This window comes from Peromyscus leucopus, chromosome 14 (genome assembly GCF_004664715.2).
Source record: "Peromyscus leucopus breed LL Stock chromosome 14, UCI_PerLeu_2.1, whole genome shotgun sequence".
In the NCBI taxonomy this organism is placed as follows: Eukaryota; Metazoa; Chordata; class Mammalia; order Rodentia; family Cricetidae; genus Peromyscus; species Peromyscus leucopus.
The window spans coordinates 51,601,232-51,618,233 of NC_051075.1; the positions used below are offsets into that span (position 1 = coordinate 51,601,232).

At 44.1% G+C, this 17,002-nt stretch overlaps 1 protein-coding gene across 2 annotated transcripts in view; it reads left to right on the forward strand.

Moving 5' to 3' along the window:
* Window positions 1-1,685: 1,685 nt before the first annotated feature.
* Window positions 1,686-17,002, forward strand: part of Psen1 (presenilin 1) — a 44,484-nt gene continuing 29,167 nt past the window's right edge. Inside the window, exons 1-3 of one of the 2 annotated variants that reach the window (XM_028877132.1) lie at window positions 1,686-1,808; window positions 12,428-12,499; window positions 12,588-12,727. In XM_028877132.1, coding sequence (XP_028732965.1) covers window positions 12,641-12,727 — 87 coding nt within the window. In that variant the 5' untranslated portion in view covers window positions 1,686-1,808; window positions 12,428-12,499; window positions 12,588-12,640. The remainder of the gene's footprint in view (window positions 1,809-12,427; window positions 12,500-12,587; window positions 12,728-17,002) is intronic. The other variant, XM_028877141.2, reaches the window with a different exon arrangement.

Below are 17,002 nucleotides of genomic sequence, written 5' to 3' on the forward strand. Positions count from 1 at the left end.
TTGTTTGTGAGACAGGGTCTCACTAACCTGGGCTAGCCTGTAGCTCACTATGTAGACGCCTTGCCCTCTTTGGGTTTTGTTTTGTTTTTTTGAGACAAGTTTCTGTGGGTTTTCCTGGAACTCTCCCTTTGTAGACCAGGTTGGCCTTGAACTGGTGTTGGGATTGAAGGTGTGCACCAATGCCTAGCTCCCTATTTGAGTCTTTTTTTTTTTTTTTTTTTTTTTCTCCGAGACAGGGTTTCTCTGCATAGCTTTGCGCCTTTCCTGGAGCTCACTTGGTAGCCCAGGCTGGCCTCGAACTCACAGAGATCCGCCTGCCTCTGTCTCCCGAGTGCTGGGATTAAAGGCGTGCGCCACAAACGCCCGGCCCCTATTTGAGTCTTAAAGGGACCAAATTAAGAAAGGGTATAAATACCCACGGGAAAAAAAAATTAAAGTTCAGCTACTACACAATTTAACTCACATTCCGTATGAGAATAGAAAGACGATCAATCCAACTAATAAATTGTGTGTCATTTTTTCATTTTTGCAATAAGTAGTGTCATTTTTTTCATTATTGCACTATTTTCCACATTCTTCCCATATAAAAGAACAATCGGAGAAAAAACTACCTAAAGGTAAGAAGTTTATTGTATGAGGTATGTATGGTATGTCTTGTCCCAGCTGCCATTCTGCTGGTGGGAAAGATGACTTAAAAAAATACTGCATGAAATCTGTATTAAAACAGGGTTGGCCGGGCGGTGGTGGGGCACGCCTTTAATCCCAGCACTCGGGAGGCAGAGCCAGGCAGATCTCTGAGTTCGAGGCCAGCCTGGGCTACCAAGTGAGTTCCAGGAAAGGCGCAAAGCTACACAGAGAAACCCTGTCTTGAAAAACCAAAAAAAAAAAAATAAATAAATAAAAATAAAACAGGGTTGAGAGTGTAGGGAGAAAATGGACATGAATGCTCTAGTATTAGAACTAGGCATTCTGGGAAATAGAAAAAGGTAATTTGACCCTGTGTAGTCCAGTTTGCCATGTAATTTGTTAAGTCAGTATTACCTCAACTCACTGACCTGGCCCCGTCTCCTGAGTATTAATTAGTATTAGACATAACTGTTGATAATCGTCTTTGCAATTACATAAAGTTTTATGTTGTAAAATCAAAATAGGAAACATTTCTTCTCTCCATATGCTTGCATCTTGGAAGACTTTTAGATTTGGAGCCTAGAATATTAAGTCTCACGTTCCTTTCACCAATCGCTTTCATTTACGAGGGCACAAACGATAAATTATATCCATGTTGAGGAACTGTATAAATAAATCCTGGGAAGAAATAGGAAGTGTTCGGTTTTAAATGTCATCACAAAACGGGCCATAGTCTGGAGGCAGAATAGGTTTCCAAGATCATCTTTGTCTACATGGTATGTTTGATACAGGCAGGGAACACACGAATCTCAGTCTCAACCAAGAAACAAGGGGGAAATGTCATCATCGCTTGTAGCCTGGGAGAGCACTAGACCCTCCTCAAGCCATACAGATGCCTCAGATCGCGTACCATCGGACACCCCCAGCATTTAGCTACAAAACAGCAAGACCAGCTGCAGCCGCCAACTCTCGCCGTCTGCGCGCTCGGTCGGAAGCTCCGTCCCCTTCCGGGGTTCGTGGCCAACGTTGCGGAGGCCGGAAATTACGACACCGATGAGGCCTCTAGGGCGGGGCCTAGGACGACCTGCTCTGTGGTCCGCGAGTTCTTGTCGGAAACAAAACAGCGGCGGCCGAGGCGAAACCTGGGCTGGGAGCCGGCCGCTCTGGCGCGGAGAGAGAAGGTGTGTGCCCGGGATGTGAGGGGCCGACGGTGTCCCTGCCAGCTGCGTCCGCTGGTCCCTGCCGAGTGCCGGGGCCCGAGTCTCTGCGGGCCGCGCAGCGGGCGTCCTCGAGGATGAGGGGCGGGGTCCGGCCGGGCGGACACCGAGGAACCCCGCATGGGAAACGGGGGGCGGCCGGTTTCTCGGGGCCCGGTCGGTGCGGCCGGACTGAAAGTGACTCCCTCCGAGCTTCGGTCCGGAAGTGCTGGCTTTCCCCGGCGGCCCGGAGCAGGTGGCTGCCGTCGGGGGCTGGCCCACTGGACCGGAGTGGAGCCGGAGATAGAGGAAGCGCCCTAGGCTGGGTCTGCTTGAGCAACTGGTGAAACTCCGCGTCTCCTGCCCCGAGGGTGTCCTAGTCCAGAAGTGAGTGGCACTCAGCGCTAACTTCTCAGTGTCTCCATTGCCAGGCAGAGTCGTACGGCGCTTGTTCCTTCATCAGAACTGTCATGTATGCCCGACGCTTGTAGGCGCCTTTAGTGCTTGCTTTTTCTTAACTTGCACGATTTCAAATGTGGCACTGCCGTGGACAGAGGTTTGCCTCAGGCACATCCATCTAGTAGTGAGGCTGGAGTGCCTAAGAGAATTGAGGTAACTTTTATATAATTGGGAGAGATGAGAGTAGATTGTAGAAGAAAACGTGAGCAAGACAGGAGATCAGTTCAGCTCAAGCGTAAGGCTGACTGAGTTCAAGTTTGGAGAATGAGAGAGAAATAAGGAAGTAAGGAACTTAGGAAGTGGTTTGAAAATCCCACTTTTGAAGTGTCAGCGGTTGAAGATGGCCTGAGGTCAGAACTGTAGATTGTAAATGAGGGTCACTTAAGTAGATTTACTGCCTGATGTTGGAGTAGCGAACTGGGTGAACCTTAGGAACTCACAAGGAGCCAGGTGGAAGGAGGAGGGCGAGGAGGCAGCTGAGGATGAGTGTAGAACCACAGTAGTGCAGTGTCACAGAAGCTGAGAAGGCAGGGAGCCTTCGGGGAGGGGGAAGCATTGTCAGCGACTTTGAAAGAAAGGTCTGGTGGTGTAGAAGAATCTGAAAATTTGGAGCAGCATTGTATTGTTGAAAGACGAACACGAACCACAAATGTTAGATTTAAATGTCCTAACAGACACCTTTTTAAAGGTTACAAGAAACAGGTGAAATTAGTTTTAATGGTTTATTAATCCAGAATAGCTAACAGTTTTATTTTAACATGTAATCAGTGTAAAAATTAACTTGTCTTCCTCTCTAGATAGGAGGCTCTTAAGTGAACAGAAGCAATATCTGATTCTATATTATCCCGGGCACATGTCACAGTGTTTGATTGTGTAAAGGAAACCCAGTTCCTCTTTGATGCTAGAAGAATTCTTGTTTGGTTTTCTTAATGCCTTGTCCAGTTCCTTGTTTAAGTTGAGAAAAGCAGAAGAATTTAGGCAATGATAAATATTCACAAGCTTACAAGTTAATTAGATGTAAATATTCATTTTAAATTAAAAATTAGTTGTATTCTATCCATTTCCACAGAAGGTTGAGATGGTGACTCACAATAATTATAACTTCATTACAGGGTTATTAAAATTAAAATAACATTGAGGGAACGAGTGTGGTTGTCAGGTATGCAGGTACGGTGGCATGCATTTGGAGTCCCAGCTATTTGGCAGGCTGAGCAAGAAATCAAGGCCAGCCTTGATGACAGAGAGACAGTGAATAAATGAGATGAGATTAGTCCTATCTGACCTGAACCTATTATAGTCTATAGTTTATATATAGGCTGTGTAGGTAGGTAGGACATACAGTGCATACTGTGTGTGTATAAAGGCGATGTAGGGTCTTATTGTGTGGGCCTGTGTATGCATACACTTGTGTACTTTGTATGCAAAACTACAGTCTTTGTCTATATATGGGGGTGCATGCATTCATGCGTGCAAATGAGAGGCCAGAGAAGGACGTTGGGTGTTTTTCTCTATTACTTACAACCTTATTAGTGTGTGTGTGTGTGTGTGTGTGTGTGTGTGTGTGTGTGTTATTTTGTGTGCAGGGTTAGAGGATGGTGGTGGTGGTGCCATGGTGCATGTGTGGAAGCCTGAAGTGAGTTCTCTCTTTCCACCTTTATGTTGGTGCTGGGGATTGAACATAGGTCTCCAGGCTTGTGGGGCATGTACCTTTACTTTCTGGGCCATCTCAATAGCCCTTATTATTTCTTTTAAACTTAATTGTTTGTTTTGTTTTTTGAGGCAGGGTCTTTCTTTCTATTTAGCTCTGGCTAACCTGGAACTCACTGGATAGACCAGGCTAGCCTCAAGATCACAGAGCTCTGCCAGAACTGAAGAAATGCTCTACCACACCCAGCTTTAATTTTTAAAAACGTAGTTATGTGAGTGTTTGCACATATTTGCGACCATGTGTGCGGTGATACAAACGAGAATACAAAGCCTAACTTGGTGGAATCCCTCGTCTACATTTATGTGGGTTCTGGGGATGGAATTAAGATTGTCAGATGTGTGCAGCAAATGCTCATCGGCCCTATACCTTATCTTTTAAGCCAGGGTTTCTTTATTGAACCTGAAGCTATTTCAGCTAGATGGGCTGACCATCCATCTCCTGGGGTCCTGGCCTTTACCCTGCAGTGTTGGGATTGTAGACACAGTAGCTACACCTGCTTTTATGTGGTGCTGGGAATTTGAGCTCTGGTCCTTTTACCTTCAGTGTTTTTACCCACCGAGCCATCTTCCCGGGCCCTGCATACTGACTTAATACACTTTGAGACTGTGGGTGGGTCTGTTTCACTGGAGACCTCGATGTATTTCACTTTTGTGATTCCAAGGCTCTTAGAAGCACTATCAAGCATATATATAGATTTGCATCACATTGCCTTTACAAAATCTAGAAAAAGATCTACATTCTAAAAACATTTAACCATGAAGCTTTGAGATAAGAAATCCTCAGCTGATTTTTAGCTCATCTTCATTTCGTCTTCTGAGCCAACCAGCATCACCATTGTTTTAAAACAAGTTGTGACAGTAAGCCTCCATAGCAGACCTCCTCCTAAGCTAGCAGACCCCTCCTAAGCTAGCAGCTCAGAGCAGGTAGCGCTCACTCAGGGCTCTGCTTCAAGGTGGAAATGTGTGGGGCAGTTGGGACCGTTTTGATTTGAGCATCTTATTATGGGGCCCAGGTTGAGGGGCAAGGACTACCAGTCCATGCTAGTGTCGTATACGATGCCAGGTGTAGAAGCAGGCAAGGCCAACTGCACAAGCGTAGTTCACATATCTATCTGCCAGTGTCAGTCAGCTAAGAGTGCATTGGCAAAGGCACATTATAGGATCTCACCTAAAGGTTAGAGTAGTAGATCATGGACTTCGCCCATCATTAGGCCAAAATCCAAGGAGGCTCCAGTCCTTATATAAAATGGTAGAGTATTTGGGCCTGAGAATGTAGTCATGTACAGAGACCTGCGCTTGATCCTGAGCACTGAAGAAAAAATTCTGAACAAAAATCTACTTATTACTTAAAATCTATACACAGATCCTCTTTGTATACTTTAAATCATCTCTCCATTAGACTCTCTAATAATGCAATTCTGTGTACATCATGGTTACACTGTGTTGATTAAGGAAGAACAAGGGAAACTACAGGCCGCATATTTTCAGTCTTCAGTTGGTTAAATCCTGAACCAGAAGATGCGAAGGCTAACCATTCTTCCCTTGGGGGTACTGCGGGGAGGAGAGAATATTTACTGAATAATAATTTTATCTACCACAGATGGCTCACAGAGGTGGAGTGGGATGAAAAGGGGGGGGAAACACACTCAATAAGATGCATCACCACCCTTGCTCTTTTTAGTTCCATCACTTTCAAAAGAGCTCTTGTAGGGCTGGGGAAATGATTTACTCTTCATACCTTAAATATCAAGAGTCTATCTTGGCTATTCTAAGTTGAGTGATTTTGTTTTGTTTTGTTTTTTGAGACAGGGTTTCTCTATGTAGCTTTGTGCCTTTCCTGGAACTCACTCAGTAGCCCAGGCTGGCCTGGAACTCACAGAGATCCGCCTGCCTCTGCCTCCCAAGTGCTGGGATTAAAGGCGTGCGCCACCATCACCCAGCTAGAGTGATTTTTATTTCAGTTATAGAATACGGTTTAGAGTTTGGTTACATTTATGATTGACTGTGAGCCTTTAGAAACCGAAGCAGAACCGTTACAAGGTTTGGTGGTCAACACTTGTAATCCTAGCACATGGGAGAACCTCAGGTTCCAGCACAGTAAGACCCTGTTCGGATAAATACATACATACCAGGGCACACCTTTAGTCCCAGCACCCAGGAGGCAGAGGCAAGAGGATCTCTGTCAGTTTGAGGGCAGCCTGATCTACATAGCAGATTCCAGGCCAGCCAGGCTACATTGTGAGACCCTGTCTCAAACAAACAGGTAAGTAACCAAGGGGAGAGCTGAGGGTGTGGCTGCGTGCTGGACACTTACCTCGTATGTTTGCTTCCCACCCAACCGAAATAAATAAATCAAAACTAATCAGAATTTGGGCTGCCTATCAAGGAGCAGCTGTCAAAATGACAAGTAGAAGATAGATATGAGTGGAAAAAAGTGTGTGTGTGGGAGGATCCTAAAAACCGCCCAAGTGTCCTATGCCTGTTTGTGCAGCCTGTTGGTCAGTTGTGAGACCCTGGCCCCAACTTTCACGAGAAAGCTTTAGTTTTCTTAACAGGCACCTTTGAGCTCCTGGGACCTTCAGCAGTCTCAAAAAGGAGGTAGATACGTGGTAACAACAACAAAAAGATGGTCTTGATAACTCTTGTCCCCTTAGGGTCAGAATATCACTTTATGAGGTTAAAAAGGCCCACCTTACCGTGAATTTGCCAGCCACCTCATAAATATTCATCACAAAATCTCTAAAATCAGTAGCTCAGAACCCTCTGTTCTGCTCCTTCTGCCTTTCCTTTTAGCCCATTCAGGTCTCTCTTTGGAATATGTACATTGCTAAATAAACTTTGGCTTATACTGTGTGTGTGTGTGTGTGTGTGTGTGTGTGTGTGTGTGTGTGCGCGCGTGTGCGCGCGCTGATTCCCACCCCCCCTGAAGAAATAAGACCCTCACTTCAGGCCATGGCAATACTACCCACTTTTGTAGGAATATAAATTAGGAGGTCTTTGACCCTTGAAAACTTTTTGCATATTTATTTATTTCCCCACACCTTGAAAACCTTTTAGCACTACAGTGCATTTATGAATAGCAAACATAATTTTAGTAGTTTCCATAGCGAAAGAAGATGATGAGTGGCTTAGGACATTAAGCCAACAACAGCCCTTTGTGGTGTTCAGGTCATGATTATGTATCATGAAGATGTTTTTATAGTATGCCAGTTTTGTTTACATTTCTCTCAAGAGTTAGGAAATGAGTTCAAAGGTTTAGTTGTTACCTTTGAATACAGTGAGAGGGAAACATACTTTTCATGTTTTTTTCTTTAAAAGATTTTAAGTTTTAATTAAGGTCTCTTATAGCTCAGGCTGGTTTCATGCTCACTGTGTAGCCAAGGATGACCCTGAACTTCTAATTCTCCTGCTTACATTCTTCTAAGTGTTGGAATTACAAATGTTCAGACCCATACTGGTTTATGTGTATGGAGATTGAACCCAGGGATTGGCGTGTGCTAGGCAAGTTCTCTCTGAACAAGCTTACCTCCCCAACCCTGTGGTGCTTCCTTGGATGGGATTTTCTTCTAGAAACCTCTTCTGAAACTCTAAACATTGCTTCTGCGATGTTTTTGAAGTTTTAATGTATAGAGAAGGTTTCTAGTTGGATAGACCTTTTTATTTTTTCCTCACATGTGGTGTGTGTACATGGGTGTGCGCCTGTTTTGTTGTGTGCCTGGGCTGATTTCTGGTCTCTTTGGATCACTCTCTACCTTATTCACTGAGGTATGGTCTCAGACAAACCCAGAGCTCACTGATAGAGCTAGTCTGGCTATCGAGCTTGCTTTGGGGATACCCAGTCTCTGCTTTCTGTGTTCCGAAATTAGAGACAAGTTGCCAGACCACCCAGTATTTAAGTGGGTTCTGAGGAATCGGATCTCCAGTCCTCACTTTGCACAGCAATCACTTTAACCACTGAGGCATCTCCCCAGACCCTGCATAGACTTTTCTGTGGAGCATGTCTAAGCTTTGAGATTATTTGGTGTTCTGGGACTCATTTTCCCCTTTGTATATCTGCCTTTGTTTCCCCTAGTACTAGGGATGGACCCCAGAGTCTGCACATATAGGCAAGCAGTCCACCACAGAGCTGCACCCCCTTGTTAGTGTCTTTGTCTGATAGAAATTGTAGTTGCTCATCAGAACAATGATTTCTTTTTCCTTGTCTGACTGCCCAAGTTGTCATGCTAGGAACAAGCCTAAAGCAGAGGGTAAAAGTGTTTACCAGATCAGAACTGATATGAAAGTTCTAGTAAAGACAACATACTGTGGACAGAAACATGGGGTGTCCCTGAAAGGGAATGTGGCCTTTTATAGCAGTCAAGGACTGACTGATGACCAGGCCTTACCTTCTGAGCCATTTGTATGAGGTCCAATTTGAGGAGGTGAGGGCTAGCCTCCTGTCTTCAGTTGTAAATTTATAGACCGACCCTGTCAGGTAAGGCACTCTGGTAATTTAATTAGTCTCAATTGTATATATAAGGTCAGCAGCACAGGCTCCATAGTTAGGATCTGATTGTTAGGGAGGGATTTTGTTTTTATTCTAGCCTCTTCGTCTCCATACAGTGTCGGAGCGAAAGGAAATAGATGGCAGTGGTGTGCTGCAGTGTGTCTCTCTTCAGCAGGTGTCCAGAGTGGAAAGCACCAAGATCCACATGCCTTCCCTCCTCCTCCTGCAGTGCAGGGCGCTTCCCAGCTACTGGCTCTCGGTGTTCACGTCATCCGCTGAGAGTGTTGTCAGATTGCAAGTGTCTTCTGCCATGCTGCCTGAACAGTGGGCTCACTGACCTTTTCCATCGCTCTTTCCAGCTGTTCCCGGATCAAAATCAACTCTGTTTCAGCCTACCCTTTCTCTGTACCGCCAGTGTGTGTCTGCTCTCCTGACCTGGCTGCCTGCTTCTGCTTCTGGGCTCCCTCTCAGGACAGTTGTATCAATGCGCTGTGGTTTCCCTAGGTGACCAGAAGAGCCCTGGGCTGAGCATCCTGACCCCCTGGGCTCTGGGTAGCTTGTGTTACTCCCCAACCTTGTAAAAGTAGGTCTATTTGCCTTCGGCCGAGGGGTTTATTGTTTGTGACATGAAAATGCAGTCTTCGTGGAAAAAAAATTTTTTTTTTTTTAGAAGGGCAAGCAAGTGAGATTTGTTGAAAGGTAGAGAAAGAGCTCCCTGGAATAGGGAGTGGGAGGGGAGGATTCAAAAGAGATGGCCCTCCAAGAGAATTTTTATCATTTTTAGACATTTTTGTAGATTTATGTGTGTAAGTGTTTTGCTGTATGTAAATATGTGCACATCCGTGTGCCTGGAGCCTGTGGAGGTCGGAATGCACCAGATGCTCCGAAACAGGAGTTATGAATGGTCATGAGCCACCATGTGGGAGCTGAGAAGCAAACCTGGGCTCTCTGCAAGATCAGCCCTTTAGGGGGCTGGAGAGGTGGCTCAGCGGTTAAGAGCACTGGCTGTTCTTCCAGAGGTCCTGAGTTCAATTCCCAGCAACCACATGGTGGCTCACAGCCATCTGTAATGAGATCTGGCGCCCTCTTCTGCCATGAAGGCAGAACACTGTATACATAATAAATAAATCTTTAAAAAAAAAAAAAAAAAAGATCAGCCCTTTAAATGCAGAGCCAACTCGACAGCCCCCATGGGAACTATTCATTCATTCATTCATTTATTTATTTTTATTTTATGTGCATTGGTGTTTTGCCTGCATGTATGTCTGTGTGAGAGTGTTGTATCCCCTAAAACTGGAGTTACAAGACAATTGTGAGCCCTATGTGGGCTCTGGAAATTGAACCCAGGTCCTCTGGAAGAGCAGTCAGGGCTCTTAACCGCTGAGCCATCTCTCCAGCGCCCCCATGGGAACTTTTAGAGAGTCAAATGGAATAATGATTATGAAAAGAACTTTGAAAAATAGCATTGGGAATATGCTGAAGTGATGGCTGTGTTATTGCTGGTTCTTACAAGATTATCTGAGAGAGCTCCAGTATGATTTATGCTAATGGCTAAACAGACTGTATGAGCATTAAAAAACAAGTTAAAATGACAGAGTCCCATCATAGCTTGTCCTTTTTAAAAATAAATGCTAGGACTGTCTGTGGAAAATACTTTAGACATCTCCGGTTTCACTTTATACTGAAAGCAGTTATTGATGTTAAAGATCTTGTTTACTTTAAGCAATGGTTTTGCCAGTAGTAAAAATGAACTTAGTAAGCCTTGAGGTAGTGGTGGTGAAAAGCTTTAATCCCAGTTCTCGGGAGGCAGAGGCAGGTGGATAGCTGTGAGTTCAAGGCTGGTTTGGTCTATAGATTAAGTTCCAGGAAAGTCAGAGCTGTGTATAGTGAGACCCTCTTTCAACCTCCCACCTCCCAAAAAAGTGTTTACTATAACCTAGTCTGAATTGCTGTAAAGGCCTTAGGCAGAGACAGTGTACTGTTTGTGGTTTGGATTCCTTTGTTTACCAGATATGACATTGGTCGAAATAGTTGACTTCTTTGTGGTTTCTTTTTTTGAGACAGGGTCTCATTATGCAGGCAAGGCTGGCGTCAAACTCTTGAGAGATTTGCCTCCTGAATGCTGGGATTCAAGTCATGTGTCATCACACCCAGCCTTGATTTTATTGTAAAATGAGTGGATAAAGTGAACATAATAAACTAATTAAATGTTCTCACTTCCTGTTTAAAATTTGCATGAAAGGAAGAAGAAAGATGAACATAAAAGAAAGCCTAAAGTGGTTAGAAATTTGTCATGAGAAGGCTGGGGTGTGGGTCGGTAGAGGGCTAGTCTAACATGAGTGAGGCCTTGAGCCCAGGAAACCTCTTTCTTAGAAAAGCCGTTTGTCATGATTTTCATTGTCTGAATATAGTTAAGTAAGGATTAATTTGAACCCGATACTTTTACTAAAGGAGAAAGGAGAAAGGTGAAAGCTCCTTGTGTATTTTTTCCTAGGAGAAAAAAATGGAGTATGTGTTTTTTTGTTGTTGTTCTTGTTTGTTTGTTTTTGAGGCAGGATCTCTCTGATGTATGTATCCTGGTTGTCTGGCTATGTAGACCAGGCAGGCTGGCCTTGAACTCATTGAGATCCTTCTGCTTCTCCTTTGCTAGTGCTGAGATGAAAGGTATGTGTCACCTGGCCTGGCCTGGAATATATGTATTTTAGAAGGTAGATGATCCTGAAGTTAAATGTAAACCTGACAGCCAGGCGTGGTCTCCCACGACTTTAATTCCCGAGCTCAGGCAGGCTGATCTTGGTACATTCAAGGCCAACCTGTGAGTTCCAGGACAGCCAAGGCTACACAGAGCAACCCTGTCTCAAAAAGAACAAACAAAGGTGACCATGAAACAGGATATTAAAAAAAAAGTCGGTTATGCATATTTGGTTTTTATTTTTGTTTGATTTTTACTGTGTCGGCTTTGAACCTATGACCTAGTGAGTGCTCTGCTATTGAGCGATATAACCTCACCCCCATGATGATATTTAGATACTATATCTTGGTAAGATTATTGCTTAGTTATAAAACAGATCTTTTCTATATTTCTAAAGGCTCTCTATAAAAGGCACTGTCGATCTGAAAGGATTAGCTGATAAAGAAAATGGGAATATGAAGGGTGTGCCTGTAGGATGCACTGCTGTCCGTGTTGGAGTGGTTTGTTGTCACTGTTTGTGAGACAAGGTCTCACTGTGTAGCCTTGGCTGGGCTAGAATCTCTGACATCGCCTGCCTCTGCCTCCTAAGTGTGTTCTTACACAAGACACAGAACTCTGGATCTGCTGCTTCTGTCCCCACCCCCACCCTTAGGGATTGAATCCAGAGCCTCAAACATGCCAGGCATGCACTGAAGTCAGCGCCCACCCCCCTCTTTCTTCTGCTTTTATAAACCATAAGCCGTTAGTGACGGGGCAGTCGGGTAGGGTGAAATGTGACTGCTAGAGGATAGTGAGGTGAACGCACCACACAAGTGATGTTATGGAGATGCGATAATTAATTTAGAGTCGTCAGCCCAGAAAAAGAAATTTGAGCCAGGGGTGGTGCATACCTCTAATCCCAGCACTCAAGAAAGCCTCAGAGGTAGGTGGATTTCTCTGAGTTTGAGGCCAGCCTGGTCTACAGAGCAAGTTCCAGGACAGCCAGGATTACACAGAGAAATTCTGTCTCAAAAAACAAAACAAACATCAACAACAACAAAGGAAATTTGAGACCTTCTCTTAAAATCATGTGACACCCTGGTTTTGAAGTTAAAGAAAGTATCTCAGTGTTTGAGGTCTCGTTGCTATACGCAACGCAGTAACTCTGTCAGCCAAAGTCATACGTGGCAAGTGAACACATTTCTTCTGGCTTGCCAATATTTGAGTGGATTGGACTAATTATGAGTGGCTTGGTAAAATCCTATTTCATACTTAATCCAGGAGCCATCACGTGACGGCAGCCCTTCGAGGTCCTTAGGCAGCTCGGCCTGGAGGAGAACACATGAGAGCAAGGTTTGTTTTTACAGATGTAATTCATGAGAGTGTTTAAAGATAAGTCATCTTAAAGCTTGAAGTTCTGTTTTGTTTTTTCCCTTTTCAGAATTCCGAGTGGCTCTGTTTTCTTTGAAAGGGTATTTCTGTACAGTTGCTCCAATGACAGAGATACCTGCGCCCTTGTCCTACTTCCAGAATGCTCAGATGTCTGAGGACAGCCACTCGAGCAGCGCCGTCCGTAGCCAGGTACAGTGTCGGCTTCTGAAGCTTTCCCATCCTCCTCCTCACGCACCCCTGGAAGGTGCTGAGGCTGGGGCGGCTTTGTTCTACTTCGCTGACATCTTTATTTGCTGAACACTAAGCGGGGGTGGGGGTGGTGGTGGTGTAGATATCATAGCCTTAGTGCAGGGGACTTGTCCTGTTTGGTCCTAGTGTACTGAGCTATTCCCCGGCCCATTAGGCTGTGAGCACACGAGTGTTGATGCAGGTCCTACAGAGGAAACTGTCCAGCTTCCTGAGGATAAGGACCTCATGATCCACATTATTTGTCTTGATCCTACTCTCGTATAGGAAGAAGCGGGTACATTTTATTACTTTTTCTAGTTTCTGAGAGTGTTCAGTATTTAGTGACAGTGATTATAGAATACAAGGTAAAGCATCGAAGTTCCGAGTTCAGGGAAGAGGTGTGATACATGGTACAGTATATAAACTCTTGCCAGACTACACACACACACAGAAATCTATGTTGTAAGCCTGTTAGCTAGCCACTGCTGACCAAGTGCAGACTCCACAGTGGGCCTGTGAAGTAACTAGGGAATTGGTAGAACCAGGATGGAGGAAAACCTTGACAAGGCCAGTCTAAGTTCTCCAAGGCTGGCCTTAGGGGCTAGTGTGTACTTGTTATTAAAGGTTGTCATTAAAAGGCAAGTCACACATGACTCCTGGGGACTTGGAGAGGTGGCTTAGGGGTTCAGAGCAATTCCTACTCTTCAGAGGACCCAAGGTTTCTTGCATCTGCATGAGGTGGCTCCCGACTGCCTGTTAACTGCAGCTCCAGCACGCACAACACAAACAACCTCCAGGTTTTCTTTGTGCTCTTTGTGACCCTGTTAGCTGATCATTGCTAATGGAGTGCAGACTCCACAATAGGCCTGAAGATTTAGATTCCTCACTTTCCCACCAGTAAAGTTAGATGATTTACTAAATAGTCTGTTATCTTCTAACTTAAATGTTGTGGTAGCACAAGGATTTGGGGTAGCCTGATACCAGAAAGCAGGACTTCTAGTTTTAAAACCGATATAACCCTGAACAAACAGGTTCAAGATTGAACTGGTTACTCTTACCACAAGTATAATGAATTGAAGTAATTTTTCTAAAATTAGACTAGCAATTTACTCAGAAAGACTAGCGAAGTCTTAAGCACATTATAGTATGTACAGTAATGTAAACATCTAATATGCAAGTTATCTGATACTTGACCCCAAAAGGGTTGTGACCCACAGGTTGAGAACTGCTGATCTAGAGTATAGCAAATAAGTAACCAACTTTATTGAAGTTAAAGGCTGCCTTATTTGGCGTATACTCCTTGTTTGTAAAGGCCATTTTCATTAAGATTTTCTGTTTCTGTTTCTGTGTCTCTTAAAAACAACAACAACAACATTTTCTGTGACATGGCAGTTCGGACCCAGATATTGTACATGATAGTTATGCTATATACACCCTCTCCCCTGTTTCTATTTATTGATCCTAAACTCAACGAAATTATAACCAAATAAATGAAATCGCTACATTTAATTTGGAAAGAAAAACTGGTTTTATGACAACAACAAACAACACAGAAAAAATGGAAGTCCCTCCTTCCTACCCCACCTTCTCTTCTTAGGAGTCACTCTTCTGAATTTGGCTCTTAACATGTTTGCTATGAATATGCAGCAAAGACAGACTTTTGGAACTGTGTGTATGCCAGCCTTAGCTCCTGTGTTCTCTTTTGTGAACATAAAGTCCCAGCACTTGGGAAGCAGAGGCAGGTGGATCTCTGAGTTTGAGGCCAGCCTGGTCTACAGAGTGAGTTCCAGGACAGCCAGGGCTGTTTGTTACACAGAGAAACCCTGTCTTGGGGGAAAAACAACAACTTGGTTTACAAATGTTTGGTAGTTCCCAGTTTCTCAGCACACCGAGCAGATCTGTTGCCTCTGGTGGAGGCTTGAGAGGTCTCAGAGACGGAGACCAGATGGAGATCTCTGTCTGCCCAGTGGTGCTGAGATGAGATAGTAGAGAACTGAAAGGAAGTTTTACTCTAGAGCAGAAATACACTCGGAGTGTGCAGACGTCTCGGGAGAATTCTGGGTAGTTTATTTCATGGGTGAGCCTTAATGGAAGGGGATTGTTCCTGGATTAAATGGGGGGTTGTCCAGATAGGAATCCAGGTAGGTTGGGTTCCTCCTCTGTAGGTTTCTTACCGTGTTTTTGTCCTTACAAAGTTTTTGGGTGTGTCATGGCAGTAGATGCATGATGGGAGCAGCCAGTTTTGCAAGGTTAAATGAACGGGAATCCATTTTTAAAAAGCAGAGTATGGGTTGGCCATGCTGGTGCCAGTCAGTGTGAGCAGTGATGTGATAGACAAAACACAGCTCTGTGGTTGCAGTAGTCCCTAAGCCGCCAGCAGCTTGTCTGTCCTTTTTTCCTTTGCCTGTGGAGCCTATCTCAGAGCTGCCCTTTTTAGTACAACTAGCATGGCCTGTTTAGTACAACAACTAGCATGGCCTGTCTGTCACAAGAGTTGAGCGCAGATTTTATGGTTTCCCACCCACCCACACACACCCTACTTCACTGCCTTCCATCGGCCCCACCCCCCCTACCCACCCCCACCCTACCCCCCACCCCACACTGCCTCAATGTGGACATGGCTTTCATGTTTGTTGAGGCTGTTGATTGGCTATGTGTGTGTGGACTGTTGACTAGAAGATGATCTAATTGAACAATGGTTCACCTATTTCTGGAAAAAAAAAAAAAAAAAAAAAAAGAACAAGTCTTCAAATCTACAAATAACTGGTCTTTGTGTTCTAAATTATCATATAAATCAGGTATTCGGGGAGCCCTAATCAAAGCCCTGGGTATTTGGCTGTAGTTTGGAGAAGCAGTTGGTAATTACCCTGTTGTTCTTTGAGGTACAGTCCTGTGTTGTAGTCCAGGCTGGCTTCAACCTTGTCATTTTTCTGCTGCAGCCTCCAAATGCAGGGATTATAGATATTCTTCACCATACCTGACTCTTCCTTTTGACTTTTTGTTTTTAAGTTTTAGTTGTTGGCAGTGGGGGGAGGGAAGAGGGGATATGTAAAATAAATTTCTTAATAAAGAAAAAAGGTATACTTTTAAAAAAGGGTTTTGTTTTGTTTTTCGAGACAGGGTTTTCTGTGTATCCCTGGCTGTCATGAAGCTCTCTCTATAGACAAGGCTGGCCTCCAACTCACAGAGATCCACCTGCCTCTGCCTCCCGAGTGCTGGGATTAAAGGCGTGCACCACGACCACCTGGCCTGGGGGTGTGGTGTTTTAAGACAGGGTTTCTCTATGTAACAGCTCTGGCTATCCTGGAACTCGCTTTGTGACCAGGCAGGCTATCCTCAAATTCACAGAGCTCCACCTACCCCTTGTTCCCAGGTGCTGGGATTAAAGGCGTGAGCCATTACTGCCTGGAAAAGGTTAAACAGTGTCAGAAATATATAATAATAAAGCCCTAAGTGAAATGTACCTAAGTTTCAATAATTACCAATATGTAAATAATCTTGTTTTATCTTTTCTGTGTCTATGTCTAATCATTTTAGTAGTTAACAAGAGTCTTAATTTTGGAAACCCGTAAGTATTTTTAGTATCTCCTCATTTTAACAGTTTTGAAAGCTGTTTTTTTTTTCCCCTTCTGAGATAAAGTCTCTTTATGTAGTTCTGGCTATACTGGAACTCAAAGTAAAATTTAAAATCGCTTTAAAAATGCTTAAATTTAGCCAGGCGGTGGTGGCGCACGCCTTTAATCCCAGCACTCGGAGCAGAGCAGGCGATCTCTTGAGTTCAAGCAGCTGGCTACAAGTGAGTCCAGGACAGGAGCAAAGCTACACAGAGAAACCTGTCTCGAAAAACCAAAAAAAAAAAAAAAAAAGAATCAATCATACTGTGTAATTTAGACTGGACTCACAAATCTTTTGCCTTAGTTTCCCAAGTGTTGGAGTTACAGGTGAGTGCCGTTATGCTCAGGTTATTTTGATGGGGCCTTGCTGTGTTGCCCAGACTGGCCTTAACATCATGTATAAGCATGTGCCACTGTACCTGACTGACACTCTTTAAGAATGGCTTTATTGTGGTATAATTGACATATGATAAACTATACACAGAGTGTTCCATGTGCTGACTTTTAACATGTATAAATACTTTTAAAATTCCACCATAGTCAAGATAATGAACAGACCACATCACTCCCAAGTTGCCCCAAGTTCCTTTTGTGTTCTTCCTCTTGCTTTTCCAACCAGATT